General features: G+C 30.9%; 1 protein-coding gene across 3 annotated transcripts in view; it reads right to left on the reverse strand.

The window, feature by feature from the left end:
• LOC149054191 (uncharacterized) overlaps positions 1–16,483 on the reverse strand; it is a 282,722-nt gene that overhangs the window by 157,520 nt on the left and 108,719 nt on the right. For all 3 annotated transcript variants that reach the window (XM_089230532.1, XM_089230533.1, XM_089230531.1), the window contains exon 3: positions 14,494–14,776. In XM_089230532.1, the coding sequence (XP_089086658.1) occupies positions 14,494–14,776 (283 nt within the window). The remainder of the gene's footprint in view (positions 1–14,493; positions 14,777–16,483) is intronic.

Here is a 16,483-nt window from a genome sequence, read left to right on the forward strand (position 1 = left end):
CGTTGCAATATTAATGCGGGTTTTTCGGGCTGAGTGCGCGCGTATATGGAGTCCGCATGGCTGGTGGTTTTCGCGGGTGCGCAGCAGATGTTTACAGACTGTGGTCTACTTTTCGTTTTAAATGTTAATTTCGATAAACCAGTGAAATTTCACAGAGGTTTGACCGTTCTTTTTTTTTTTTTTTGGGGGGGGGGGGGGTCTTATACCCTTGATAATTTTTGAGCGTTTATTTTTTTTCGTTTCCTAAATATAGAACCGACTCGATTATTTTCTATTTATATAATTTGTATACAATAATATATTTTTTAATTCGTTCTCGGTTCACATACGACTATGGAGGTAAAAACTATAAAACAAAAAAAAAAATAATTAAAAAATACTATTATTTTTTTATTTTATTCTAGCTAGAAACTATAACAATATCGTTATAAATAACTGCATTTATTTTTCGTTCTCAAATGTTACCCGTTAATAGAATATAATAGTAACCTAACCGTAAATACAATAATATAATATTTTAATTATTATGCCATGACACGTGTACCTACTTTCATTGCGAATTACAATCATATACATTACAATAACTGAACTACTGTAGTAAAAATACATATATATTTTACCTGCTATATTTTAATCTCGGTACATTTTTGGATAGGTACTAACTATGATTTAAGAATATTTAAATCAAATTTTGATGATGTGACTTTTAGTTGGTCATTGCAAATCAATTTAAAATTCACTTGAGAGGAAGAATAAAAATATCGTTAACAAATACGCCAAGTATCGAAAACTAGAAATTAAAAGATATGAACGAAAATAATATAATAATATGTGTTAAAATAATATATTTTTCATATGAGTATAGCGATTGTAGTATCATCAAACCAACAGATCTTCTGGTTTTAATAATAGCGTTGATCTGTTATGTTACCTATAAAAAAGCGCTATTGGACCAGTTAAAAACTTATTAAAAAAAATTTCACTGGTTTTGTACGGTAAAATCATTATTTTTATAAATATATGTTTCATTTATAATATTGTAGTTTTTATCTAATTCTCGATTTTTTAAAATAAAACTGTAATGCTGCATGCAATACTAGTGTTTAAACGCAATACAATAATATTAATTATTTCATTCAAATTAACATCAAAAATAAACCATTCACAAACTTTATTTAAAGTGCCCGAATAATCGTACAACATACAGTCTCGAATAATTGAAATACATCAATAATCATTTATAACAAATATTTGAATTTTATTTTATAGCACAATATAATTATAATATACAGGGTGTCCCACAGAGATCTGACATTCTGACAAATGAAATAACTTTTGTTCTAATCAATATTTAAAAAAAATTTCTTTTAAATATAATTCATAGACACTTGCGCTATATTTTTAGAATTCATTTTTTATTTTTTAATAATGAAAATAAAAAACTTAAAAATTGATAAATTTTTTTTTCGAAATATTCAATATAGCCAATTTGTAAATTTGATTAAAAAAAGTTTATATGGTAAAAACACTTATTTAAGTCAAATGGCTGATTTTTTACAATTTTTTTAAATATCAATATTTTCGTTAAGTAAATTACGATCTAGTTTATGTTAGAAACCTTGTAATCACAAATAATAATAAAGTTTTTTAAAAATATTTTTATAAGAACATTTTTAAATTAGTGCATGTTAAAATCTAATTATTTTTTTTATTGTATTTATTTTAATAATATGTGATGTATACCTAAACTATAAATTACTATAATTTACCTAACAAAAATATTGATATTTAAAAAAATTGTAAAAAATCAGCCTTTTGACTTAAATAAGTGTTTTTACCATATACATTTTTCTGAAAATCAAATTTATAAATTGGCTATATTGAATATTTCGAACAAAAAATTTATCAATTTTTAAGTTTTTTATTATCAGTATTAAAAAATAAAAAATGTATTCTAAAAATGTAGCGCAAGTGTCTATGGATTATATTTAAAAGACATTTAAAAAAAATATTGATTAGAATAAAAGTTATTTCATTTGTCAGAATGTCAGATCTCTGTGGGTCACTCTGTATGTGAAATATGGTTCAGAATCATAAAGGTATGTTTATAGTACCTATGCATTGCATAATGCATCCAAAATTAAAATAATATACATTCATAAATAGCATAAGAAATGCCAGAAAGCAATAAACTAAACAAATAATACTTATCTATGAAATACACACACACACAGATTACGCTAAAGCTGTCAAGGTATTCTTAAATTTAGTCTGATTAAAAAAACGAACACAACTTCTGAATTCGACGCGTTTCTGAAAGTTTTAGAATTTCCATTTTTTTTTTCATTTTGGGAACGATTCCTGTCAGTCCCGACAGCCTTAATCAGACACTTTCCATCCAGAAGTTTATTTTTTTTAAGAAAACTTTCAGAATAGTTTTAATAAATTTTTAAATTTTTGACAATCATTCTTGGAAACCACTGAATTCATTACAATATAATTACTATATATCTTAAAAGCTTAATAAAAAAAAAGGTATTCGGTATCACGCAATTTCATAAATATTTTTTAGGTCTATGATTAAAGTTACGGTTATCTTTAAATTATTTTGCTTGATAATAAATAAAAATCCAATGGTTTAAAATAATATTAATGATAATATTAAAATCCTAGTAATAAAAGCAATAAAAGCAATATCTCTTTCTAGATAAATATTTATTTATATACTTTGTACATTCATAGTTATTATAGTTACTTTTATAAATATACTTCTGTGCTTAACCGTTAAAAATTATAGAACGTTATATTATATTATTATAGTACACACAAGTAAATATGAAATAAATTTTATTATTTTACGATACTATATTATTTTCACCAAATATCTACTTAGCAATAATCAGAAAAAAAAATACAAATACAAATGATACGTTTTGATACATATATGGGCATGTCAAGTAAAACTTTTCAATTTTACTAGGCTGACAGACGTTCTTGAAAATTGTCAAGACGTATAATTCGTTTTATAAAAATAAAAGCTCCTTTTATAATCTTGAAAACACTTAAATATTTCATACTAAAACGAACAACGCGATTTGACTCTTTCATATTTCTATTTATGGTTTGATTGAAACGAGAAGGCACCTGTATAAGAAACATCGGTGTTTCTTCAAAATATTATACTCAACAGAACAACTTGTTGGTAGCAATCCAAGCCAAACACTTTCATAAACCGATATCAGCACAGAACAAATTACAGAGAAAATGCAATTTCATAAATTCGGTTTTAGGATTTAGGAGCAATTATAACTCGAGATTAAGGTTTGTAAAGGTCGTTTTAAGCTTTTTTCTTATCCTGTTTTATCTTTATATATCAACTATACTGCGTAGGTATCTATACCTGCTTTATTGTATTTGTTCCGAGGAATTCATTAGACTCTTTTTTTCCCCCGTCTATGTGCAAACTCTGATTGGCTCGTGTTTCAAAAACTTCACGTGATAGTGTTTCTTTGTGTCAATCGCGAGTCATTGCAGAGGGTAGAAAAAATGTCAGAAACCTGAATGACGGGATCCGAAATTACACGGTTCAGATAGTTGAAAGAAAGACAGGCAGAGACGTATACAGACAGAAAATGAAAATGCACACATATATACTATTTGCACACGTTCACTGGCAATACATGCACAATAATATATATATATATTTGTGGCAATAATGTATCGAAATATCACCGCCAATACTTTCAAAAGTAAATTACATCTTTTTTTTACTGTATTGTGTTTTTACAAACAAGAGTTAAGAAACGAATTTCGACAATGAACAATAACTTTGAAAAACTTAAATCGTATCACGACTCTGTACACCATAACAGACGAGAGGTGGAGTGTGAATCTTTTTTGTCTATAAACTTGGTGAGTATACAGAGAGTAGGAGTGTGATGAGATAGTGTATATACATACATACATATATATAAAGTCTGAAGGTAGGGACAGGGGAGGGAGTAGTGCGCTCAAAAATTGTTTACAACGGCAAGCGAGATGGTAAATGAAAAATGGTTTTAGGGAAAACGCGTAGAGTTTATTATAGAGCCACAGAAGAACGACGAATTAAAGGCGCCACGTCAACTTTTGCGAGAATAGGCGAGTGGCCATAGACGATATATATCGAGGGTAATAATAATATTATTATTATAACAACCGATACGATAACCAATCACGAACGAAGTAACACATACGTTTATAAAAATCATGATAATATTTATTTCCGTTATACATAACATTTACAATTTTTATACATCACATATTATTATTGTTTGTTTCCTGAAAAATATCGAGAATACAATAATTTGCATATTATTATTATTGTTATTATTATTATCGTCATACTACGTACAGTTGTCTTAAACTATATTCGACACTACTTTTTTGAAAGAGCCGGATGAGAAGTATCTACTGCAGTCCCCGAGGAATTTTATCAGCTAAGGTTGTTTATAAAAACAATTAAAGCGTACAGTATGACTTTTACAGAATTTTTTGTCGAAAACTGTTCAATTATGAAAAATGAATAGCTGGTAAATGATGACTTAAATAACTGAATAGTGACAAAAAAAATTTCAATTTATACATCTAATAAGAACTACAAGCAGTATAGTGAGTAACTTAATAGTTGCTCGTGGTTCTAGTAAATGATGAGACAGACATTTAGTAAATTTCAATAGATTATAGATAGTATGAATTTTGTCAAGGTATTAATTAATATTATGTAAAAGTTAAGAAAATACTCTTTTATGATACATTTACGATCTACTTATAATTAGTATAATGATAAATTTCAATTTAATTGAATTAAAAATTAATCAACGTAATCAATGGAAATAGTTGGGTAATAAAATAACATATTATCGATTTCCTTGATCATATTACTTCAATTATAGTATTATCTGTATAAAGTCTTGTCGTTTAAATTATTTAGAAACTACATACACACAATGATATAGGTACCGCTGAGGAAAATTATATCTGTCATATTTTAACATATTATATTTCTAACCCACTCCTACCACTTAGTATTTATATTACAATATAGCAACTGATCTCAAACATCTCTTGCCTCTCGGGCCTCTTTGGTTCGCTTTGTAATCGCTATCTAATGAGTAATCGTAATTTTAATGTTTTCACTATTTACCTCTCATCCCTTTTATGCTGCTCATAACCACGAATTATAGCACTCGTGGGTTGTACTATGTCTTACTATATGGTACCACAAAACAATATTATACCGAACAGTAGGTTGACCCAATCGCATGCTGTTATCATTTTTTTTACTATCGATTCGCTTGTCATTTTTGATTCAAAATCATAAATTACATTTTGTATAGAATTTATTTTAATACTTTGGAAAATAATTAGATACTGATAATAACTAGGCTCATAATACATTTTGATTAAGGTAAATTGCAGTGTGACTGTGCCTAACTTGTCTCACCCAGCGAACAGTCATTGCTCGGTTTAGTAACCACAGATGATCTACAGCGAGGGTTATAATAGTATTATATCAACCGATGTGATAACTGATCCTGAACGAAGTAATACATAAGCTAATAAATAAAAATGGTATTCTTTTCCGTTCTACATATTATAACATAAATATAAATATGATTTTTACACATCACATATACTGTTTGTTCAGTATTATATATAAATGTTGAGAATATAATACATATTACATATTATTATTTTTAACACCATACTACTACGATGGCTGTCTGAAAATGTATTCGACACTCTTTTGTAAATTGTGGAAAAGTATTTTCAGTTCTCGAGTATTATTGCCTAAGAATATACATGAAAACGGCGTTGCGCAATGTGTATAGATTTCATCGAAAATCGTTTAACTATAAAAAAACGACTAAGAAATAGTTAAATATAATAAATAAATATAATAAATAGTAACAAAGTCGATACAAATGTTACATAAACCGTATTATTAAAATATATTATATATTATTTTAGACTTCGGGGGAAAAATTAAAAATTGATAATGATAAACGTGCGAGGCGCAATAAGCTCTTCAGTTTTAAATAATTGTTATAACCATTATATATGAATATCAAGTGTTTAATGTTAATATAATTTAATATCATATGTAACAAACATTAGATTCACCAAAATAATGAACAAAAGTGGAGTGAGATAATAATGAAAAAAAATTTTATAGGTGAATCATCCAGATTGGTTGTTAAGGTTCATATTATGGCTTAATACAGACGTAACGAATGTTATTTTTGGACAGCTAAGCCAACTCCAGTCCCACCATAACAACAATATTATATACGGTTTATATTGCGTTATTCATATTACTGAGGAAAAAAACCACGTCGACGTTATCTGACAATGTTGTGTGTACATTTTTTTTTTAATAACTATATATATATATATATAATATATATACGTAACTCTTGTGTGTGCAGATCGTATTTATTATGTCAAAAGTTAATAAAAAAACTCACGGAAAAGTTTAAAATTGTTATTTAATTAAATTAATATGATGGTTTAATCAGTTTAATATTGCAAAGTAAATATTGAATTCAACTTTTGTATTATTTTAAATGAAAAATATAAAATACTATAAAAACCCGTTTAACTGTATAATAATTCAATGTATTATGTAGGTACCTTTTGTTTTACATAAAAAAAATACTTCCATTTTTTAAGTTAAAAAGTGACGTCTTGTTAATTATAAACTTTAATAATAATGATAATCAAAAAAAAAAAAAATTCAAAACATGAACATCTTATTTTTAAGCCATTGGTTAATGACTGAAACAAAATTCTTTCTCTGAAGTCTTAGTAGTTAAGTAAACTATATTTAGAATAAAGAATAAAGATTTGTTCATTCTATACTATAGTTTTATAATAAAATATTTCATGTTTATGCGTATATAATAGCTGCAAATAACATGTACCTAATAAATAAATATCATGAAACTAGAACTTATGAAACGAAAAAAGAGGCATTAAAAAAACTTTCCCAATTAACTTTTTTGTTTGAAAAATTAATGGAGTGTATCGGTATCGAAGGAAAGTTGGGCACTTAATTTTTATTGAAACTACATCCAATGTTGCGTTCATTAGGTAAATACATGGATAAAAACATTTAAATCAACATAGGTATTATTCAAACGGCGTTTGTTCGATAAATAAAAATAGTTTGATGATAAAATATTAAGCAAAAGTTTAAATCGCTATAATTTAATATTTACAATATCCAAACGACTTATGGTACCTAAGTCAAATAATTTATTATATATTTACATTATAAATAAATACGTCTGCACTCTGCACACGATGTTTCGTAATTATATATTGAGTCTAATTGGTAGGCATTATAATATTAATATCATACCCGCGATATAATTTTGGACGAGTGATTTCAAAACGATTCGATATAATTATTGTTGTTATAAATTTTCACAGCTGTTCTATATCAACAGTGATAGTCCGGTGATCTTAATGTTAGTATTACGTATACCTCCGTATACCATTATATAGCGGTTTTATTACGTTTTATTTAGTTTTTTCGTTTAATGACTATACGATACGCGCCTGATAAAATCGATATCGACCTTGAATGAATTTCACTCATAATCGGATAACAATAATTAATAAAAAAAATTCAGAATTTTTCTTTTGTGTCATGACTATGTTAGTAAGAGGTATACTACATTATGCTACATTTCCGTCTTATCATCTGATAATTGAATAGTATTGTAAGTATTAAATTAAATTAAAAAATTGTGCAAAATGTTTTTTTCGACAAATGTTAATATGCCTAATAATTACTTCGAGTTGGACATGATTGGTTGATATGTAATGTTTGACGGTTTCGATATTAATTCTGTAGAGTGAGCGGAGAAAACACCCTTCCGATGACGTGGTCACGACAGTTATAGTTTTGTATATCTACCTATAAAAAAAAAGGGGATTTGGCGAGTTGGTTGGTTCGTCATGTGCTATATATGTGGAGGCGTATTTGATTATCACACGTCTCCGAGGGTGAGGAGCCCTATATTATTATTATGTGAGTAAACCTCTATGTTATTATATGACCACCCGGGGCCACTCGAGGCCATGCGAATTCATGCCATTGTAGCCACGTATGGCGATCGTTGGACTTCCGCGCAATATGTCGCATTTCGCTCGCATCTGAAACGCACTATATTATTATATCATAATTATTATACGCACAACCATCAGCGCTATAAATACGTATTAATATTGCACAGTGACGATAGCGTGTAAAAGCTCAAACGCAAATAGTATATGATGATTTACGCGCGTGCAAAAGGCCGCAGCAGCAGAGCTGGACCACCCTTTACGACCCACAGTGTATGATTTACCAACGCCCACATAGTACAGACCGCCGCACAAACTATAGTGTATACTAGTGTAGATTTTTCGCCAGTCATGTGATGGTCGGAAGTTACAATCCGGTGGAATAGGAATGAAACTCGGGTAAACTACATGCGTGCGTGCGTGTATGTATGGTATATATAACCATCCGGTGGTCTCGCGAGGAAGTTACTCTGTGCCCGCGGCGGCAGCAAGGGTGGTTTTCTCGTAAAGATTCGTAATGCAACACTACTGCTGCTGCTGCTCACTCACTCGTTGTTCATTGTATAATTATTATTATTATTATATTGTGTACTGAAAATTATATAATATACCACGTGGCAGTGGCGGCGGCTGCGTGACGTGATGACGTGGACCACCACCGTCCACCGCCATAGCAATGAAAGCGCATACACGCACGAACTAACGGACCGCGGAGCTATAATGTGAAACTGAATGGTACGCATCGGTAAATTGTGATAATATATGCAACTGTGTGACACGATCACCACGCGTTGCCGATGACGATGACAATAACAGCGAACCACAAGAGACCACGAACCGAAATGATTAGCGAACGAATTTTCCGATAAGTGATTTTTATCGAACATTATAATATATTGTACATTATATGAATACAATTGTGCCGTGGAGACATATACCATGTTACCTCCCGTAACGGCCTTCACCAAATAACAGCAGATTTTTTTGAAAAAAAAAACTATACATATTTGGTATAATCAGAATATTCTAAAAAGCAGACATCTTCGAATATTGGAAACAATTTCAGTGGACGAGATGTCTTCAGAAAGTTAGAGGATTCACTGTACTATGAACCTAACCTAACACAATACCATGGTGGCAAATCCTCTATGTAAATGATCAGAATATATACGCGTTACATTACAAACTAGAATTAACATTGGGCTTTGCATAGGTAGTCAACCGTAAATAAGCAGTCTAAATCGTGCCCAGTACCCACCTATATGAATTTCTGACGCATCTGTGTAATCATTTGGATAATTTGGTATTACTATAATGATATGACATTGTGATATAATAATATTATTATCGTTTTATGGGGGTCACGTGGTATTAACATTATATAGATACGCCTTTATTTTTTTTCAATGAATAAAAAAACTAACAACGATCAGTCTCGTAAAGTACCTACTCGAGTAAAAGCATTCAAATAGATACTCTTTAAGTACTCAAATACATAATTTAAATACTTTCTCAAAGTATCTGTATTTAAAATAAAATAATGATTTTCAAATACTTATTAATTTTAGTTTATGTATTTTCAGTTAAAATTTTGGTCACGACTTTAAATTAAAATTAAAATTCAGAATACTTTATACTATGATATATTTTTAAATGTGAATAATTATATTCAAACAAAAACTGAAAATACTTCGACAAAGAAAGCAAACGGGTATTTTAAAATCATACGAAATATGATGCGGTGTTTATTCTTTTTAAAATTAACGTAAAACGTGAGATAGGTTTAATTGATTTATAACGTTTAAATAATATTTAATGAACAATTTGAAAATACTTGAAAGTATACCTATCTATAAAATATTAATGTTTTTTTTTTCATATACGTATTTTATATAATTTTTAGATTAATATCTATATCTGTATTTGAATACTTTACAAATGACCTATCTCTTACAAGACTAATAATAACGACGTAGAACAATTATATTTATCAATTGAAATTTAAATATGTGTGTACAACGTATTATTACTATATTTATAGTATTATTATTGTGATCTTTCGTTATCGCTACAAAGTTTGCAAGTATGTATAATAATGTATATTGTATTATAATACATCGTTGATGTTCGCATATAACCAATATTGAATAACATTGTTGGCGTATACTCCAAGCATTTATTAGTATAACTTTTCATCAACTACCACCGGGATCTATCGCTGCAAGTTTCACCAAAATAAGTTTGCAGCTTAATATTACCCATTCTATCCGGGTAAACAGTCAACCTGAAAATATTTCGTCTTAGCGGTCAACCTTGTTCTAAGTACCTACCTATTTAATGCATACTTATTAACATTATGTACATAATTCAAAAGGGTTCCGAGATGCTTATGGTTTTGTTCTGCTGTAAAATATTTTCATAATCGTATCGGTTACTTGCATACTCGTGCTAATTTATCTCATTTAAAATAAACTGTATTATCAATTTCGGTGACAAACGATTTATGTAAGCAATAAATTGAAGTCAGAGAAAACTATAAAACTGTAAGTATACACAATTAATTTTATTCTAATTTAATAGTATATGGGTGCTTATCTTTGAGAAGACAAAATTAATAATATAAAATATGTTAAAAGATTTAACATTAAACGGAAACATCAGATGCATTTTAAGATCAAAAGAAAAGATAATTTTCTGCAATATTAAAAATATTCCGATGTTAGTATTATTATAATATATTTTTAAAACCATTCGCTTGAAAAAAGACGATCTTCTAAACGTCACGACGGGGGTTGACGGTCGAATATGTAACCCATTTGTTGGCCACCAGCAGGGGAACTTGACATTTTGACCAAAATGTCTTTTTGGATACAGATGGACCTCCCCGTGGCCTTTGCGCTCTAATGAATTTCTACCAAAGTGAACGAAAACTTCATAGGGCATAGTGTTTGAAAAGGTCAAGTGATTATAGCCACTAGACTAATGTGTATAAAGCAATGGGAATTTTTATCTCTTTGGCGTTTGTAATTTAAAACATCAAAGTGATTTTAAATAGAAATATAACTAAAAGTAATTACTTATGATTTAGTTAAATAATTATATAGTAATAATAATTAATTGTACTATTTTAGTTTCGATAATAGAGTATTGAATTATTTTAATTTTACATAATATATTAAACCACAATAAAATAAAATGTAAAATTTACTATTTTTATCATACAAAAAATTAATTGAAATATTAAGCTATTACGCACTAATAGTGAGAGACATATTGTTTTTGTTTCAGTAATTCCATGAACAAAGTAATTTTAAACAGATGTTTTGTTGTGACGTATTTCCCTGATATAAGAGAATTGTATAGTTTATAATCAGTTGGAAATTAGTTTAACAATCGTAAAGGGACATATTATAAGACATATTAAAACAAAATATTATAATATTATATAGGTAGGTACTCTTGAATTTGGATCACATCCACTGAACAGACATTGTATCACTTGGTTGTTTGCCAAGAAACCTGAGGACACCCTAAAAATTAACTCGATTCCATGTGTACACCGCGCGCAAATAGACCTTTAAACAATTTTGGTCGCGTCCTCTTTTTCATCGTTATTTCTTTCATTTTTTATTTTTTATTTGATTAACGGGGCGGAGAACGAGAATTTACATCTTACCGAGCACGTAAGGAGCAAAGCATTTTTTTTTCCATTTCCTTACCGAACCGTCACCAACCCCAACAAAAAAAAGGTCGTCCTCTCTAGGGAAACGTAGCTAAATATATAAAAACAACTGTCTCAAAATCAACTTGCATTCCCTGTGGATGTATGGTAAAATAAAGAACAATTGAAAAAAATAAATACTTATAGGTAGTTATGGGTGTTTGTTTTCTTTTTCTAATCAAATTATATGATGATATTTGTATTGATGGTGAAATTAATCAACTCACGAAAATGAAGTGTCAAAAAGTATCAAAAACAAAATAAAGAGACTAACTAATTTGAAAATTTGATTGTTTGGGCGAGAAAAAAGAATTATTCTAATATATTTGACTTAAAAAATAATTAAAATGCAAAACAGCAATGAAAATCAAAAAAAAAGAATCATTTAAATTATTTTTTTGTCATCTTAGTCTGTCCCTTGAAATTATGATAAACGGATTTTCAAGGTTTTAGGTTTAAAACAATTTGACAAATTATACTCTAAGATAAAAGTTAGATGAGGAAAATGTACAAAGAAAAATTTTATTATTATCATTATGATTATTTAGCATGGTTATTATAATTATTTTTTTAGAATAATAAAAGTTGTCACTACTCACAAAACCTAGCATGACGAACTTCAGTGTAATTTTAGATTTAAAAATATAACTCCTCAGTCTCCACTATAGTTACATTAATTATTGTCTGGCTTTTCGCTCATTTTTTAAACTAAAATTAAACATTGTTTCGTTTTTACCACAAAAATTAAGTAGGTAATAATATATGTGTACAATACATTATTTTAATGATAATTTTAAAAAAAATAACACAACTTTATTAAATCACCGGTATAACAAAATTAAAATTTAAAATAATAATTATTGATTTATTTGAAAACTAATTCCAGAAATTTAAATTAAATAAAAATAAAAATAATTTGCATACGAGCAAACGTAGTATGCAACAATGTATTGTTTGTTTATTAAGCTTTACCAAGAAATTTTTTTTTTTTGAATTTTTTATTTCTTTGTTCATTTTACTAAAAACTTTTAATCGTTTTTAATATATTTTGTAAAAAATGAATTAAAAAGTTTTTTGTTCACGAAAAAATATCAATACAAATAAACAAGTTGGGTTTAATGCATTTTTGTAGGAAATATTTTAAACCCTTTGCCTATTCAAGAACTAACATAATGTAATTAATATTAGGAATTACGAATAATAATATTATAAATACATCATAATATATACGCCCATAAAGTTTTTAATTCCGACTTTTGGTCAATAAAACCATGTTGATGCGTACTTTAACATTGCAAACCTTGTTAACAATTTATTGTTATGAATAATTATGTACACAACGTAATGACAAATTACTTTTTTTCATTAAGATTTCAGTGGTAGAAGCCGTGAGGAATAAGGTCTCGACTTAAAATTCATTGGTACCGTAATTAAGTCATAAGTGTGAAGTCAGAACGATAGTTTTCGGTGAGAAATGTGTTATATGCATTGAGTGTGTAGTGTGTGTTTGATACGGTAAGCGTTGGACGTTAACGTAGGAGAAGCAGTGGGTAATACGTCGGTGGCGCACGTAAACCTTTGTGAGCGGTGGCAAGTAAAGAATCGAGCACAGGACCACTTTAGCAAGTACAACTTTTCGGATGCCATGCGTGTGGCGAAGTGCGGGAAAGCGAACGTTGTATATATGGTGATAGGAGGGTGACGGCGATAAAATAAATTACAGACGTCCATAAACAAAAGGCGTTCTCCCCGTCATTGTTAAGGGCCTCTTATTTGTCATTTTATGGGTATTGCACGTCATAAAAGTAAAACAAAAAATTCCAGGATAGAAAAAGAGACCTTTGTGCAAGGAGTGTAAGGGAGACGAAATATATATATAAAACCTACCTTCCCGTGATAACATAAGGTGGTGGTGGACCGGCTGGTTGGTGGCGCTATTGAGGTGGTGTAACTGGTGGAAGGGTTGCCACGAAGGGGATGGTTAGAGGAATTTTACCGTTGCCAAAACCACGAACGCGTTGTATATATATTTATATTTCACCCACGGAGTGTGCTGGGTAAACCAACGAATTCCGTCCGTGCCAGAGGACAAAATGTTTTTTAACTACACACACATACAAATCGATTAACGACGCGTACCCAACGCACAAAACTCGGAGACGTTGCCAAACGCTTTTTACACGAATGGACCCGACGACTGCGACAAGCCAAAGTTAAAAAAAAAATTGTCGAAATACCACAAAATGGTGACCACGCGATAGGTAGACACTTTTGAAATATACATAAAATATTACTGGTGGGGGGGGGGACGTTTGTGGTCCAATAATACCTAACCAATAGTTGCCACGGCAGTTGACCGAGAATGAACAAAAAAACACTTCAGTATCATGCGCTTGTGTACTGATTTTTGCAGAAGATCCGTAATTAGTAAACTTTTCATATTATATTATATATTAAATAAAGAAGCAGTAATCGGTAAATATGGCAAACGCCTATGAGATATTACACTCGGAATACTTAAACAGCATCGATTATTGATGTATAATAACTGTTTTATGATGTGTTGTTTTGTCAATATTATAGTAAAATTAATAGCGCACCTCCATAATACAAGCTGTATGTATAATATAAAATGTATGTTGAAATAACGGACTTACCGGAAGAGTGAAGTGGCGTGGTGGCCAGAAGCAGGTCGATGGTGCCGTCGGTGAGCACCTCCGCCGAGTCCTGGTAGCTGATGGACAACGTGGCCGTGTCCGTTTGCCGGGACATCTTTGACAGCATGGACGCGGGCAGCTCGATGGTCTCGTCCGTCTCGCGCAGCTGCAGCGTGACTGTCTGTCCGTCCGGGCCAGCGGTGCTGTACATGAACACCGCCGTCTGTTGGGGCAATGCCGACGCATAACTGCTCTTCAACGGAACCCGGATCCCAGGCAATCCCTGTTGGGCAGAAATACAATGATGTCCGTAAGAAGGCGTTCAAAATACGGCCGACAACAGTGTTGTAGGGGTAGGTACTTATTTATAGTACGTATGATGTTTATAATACAATAAGGGCTCGAGTCCTAAAAAACATATGAAAACAAGCTGTTTTAAATGCACTCAAACCGCAGACTAAGATCAACTAATATAGTACAGTGAAACCTCCCTTAACGGACACCTCTCGATAGCGGAAATCTCCAAATAGCGGACGAAATTTTGGTGACAAAAAATGTCCGGTATTTAGAGGAGGTTTCAATGTATAATAATATTGATGGTTGTGGTAATATGGTATTTTAAACACCATAGATTTTTTGGGGAATATTGATTATTATTTTGATGTCGCGACGTGACTGGATTCTGGTGTATTTGTGTATTGTATGCCTCCCGGAAAAAAGACTTGCAGTTTACCTTACGCTTTGATTACATCGAAAAAAATTATAAGGGTCGTAATAATTTCATCGAAAAAATACATTGACCCGAACGGGAAAATTAAATGAGTATCAAAACGCTATAAATCGTAATATTTTGTCAAAACGGCATATTATATCATCTAATATAATATGTATCTGGAACTCTAGACATGATTGAAAAGTCATGATAACACACCTTGAATGTATAGGTTAGGTTAGGTACAATTATCTTATTTTAATTATGCACACGAGTACAAAATATTATTAAATTATGATTACATCGGATAAATTGCGATTAGTCTCTCTGGAGCAAACATATCAAAGATACTTTCTTTACTACTTTCAATACTAGCCCAAAAATATTGAATGGTACACTGCGCGGTCAGTGCGCAAAAAAAGTTTCGGAAAAAAAACATTCTAAACACATTTTACTTAAAAAATACAATGAGGTACACAAAAATATTATATTATCTATCCCTAACATAATTATTACGACACAGCTCATAAATTGTGTTTTTTTTATATCGAGAGTCTATAGATAGTCGGTATATTATATTATGCAGAGATAATAATACACTGTTTCGTTACTATTAAAACTATTAGGTACACGTGTGTTATGATGATAATTATTATTATCAGAAGTGTCGCGTGCACATAATTGGAGTTGATCTGATCGTGTTGTGAGCTGGTTACAGCATGTGGGTAGGTTTTCGTCTTGCCTTCAAAACCGAATTGGTCGGTCGTGAATTAAAACCCATACAATCGGTTCACCTTCGACGGGAGCAGCGGCGGCAGAGACGGCGCTCACTACGCTCGTCATCGGCGCCCGCGCCCGAATAATCGAATTCGGCGTGCCAACTCCATACACACGCCGCCACCACGACGGTGGTAGATAAGAAGCTCAACGGTTACGTGCTTAATTTGGGTTTGGAAACTTAATAGTTTCCCCCGGCGAAGTTTTCTCTCGGAAATTACAAGGATTTAATGCCAGCCGAGGGAACGGACGCAGGTGAACGATGATTTATACCGTAACCATGGTAACCACACAATGGTCGGACCGTCTCCCACCGCAACATAATATACACTCATACGCAAACATACACAAACACACGCACACACCGCTACTACCACCACCGCAACCACCTCCACCGCGATCGTACACGACCGTGATCCAACTTTGCACGAATCAGTGTCAGGGCACGCGATACGTCGCATGTTTTACACGTAGGTGTCGCGACCACACTTCACTCTCGCC

Source organism: Diuraphis noxia, unplaced genomic scaffold, assembly GCF_037042655.1.
Source record: "Diuraphis noxia isolate RWA-SAM2 unplaced genomic scaffold, SU_Dnox_SAM2 contig0009, whole genome shotgun sequence".
NCBI classification, from domain to species: Eukaryota; Metazoa; Arthropoda; class Insecta; order Hemiptera; family Aphididae; genus Diuraphis; species Diuraphis noxia.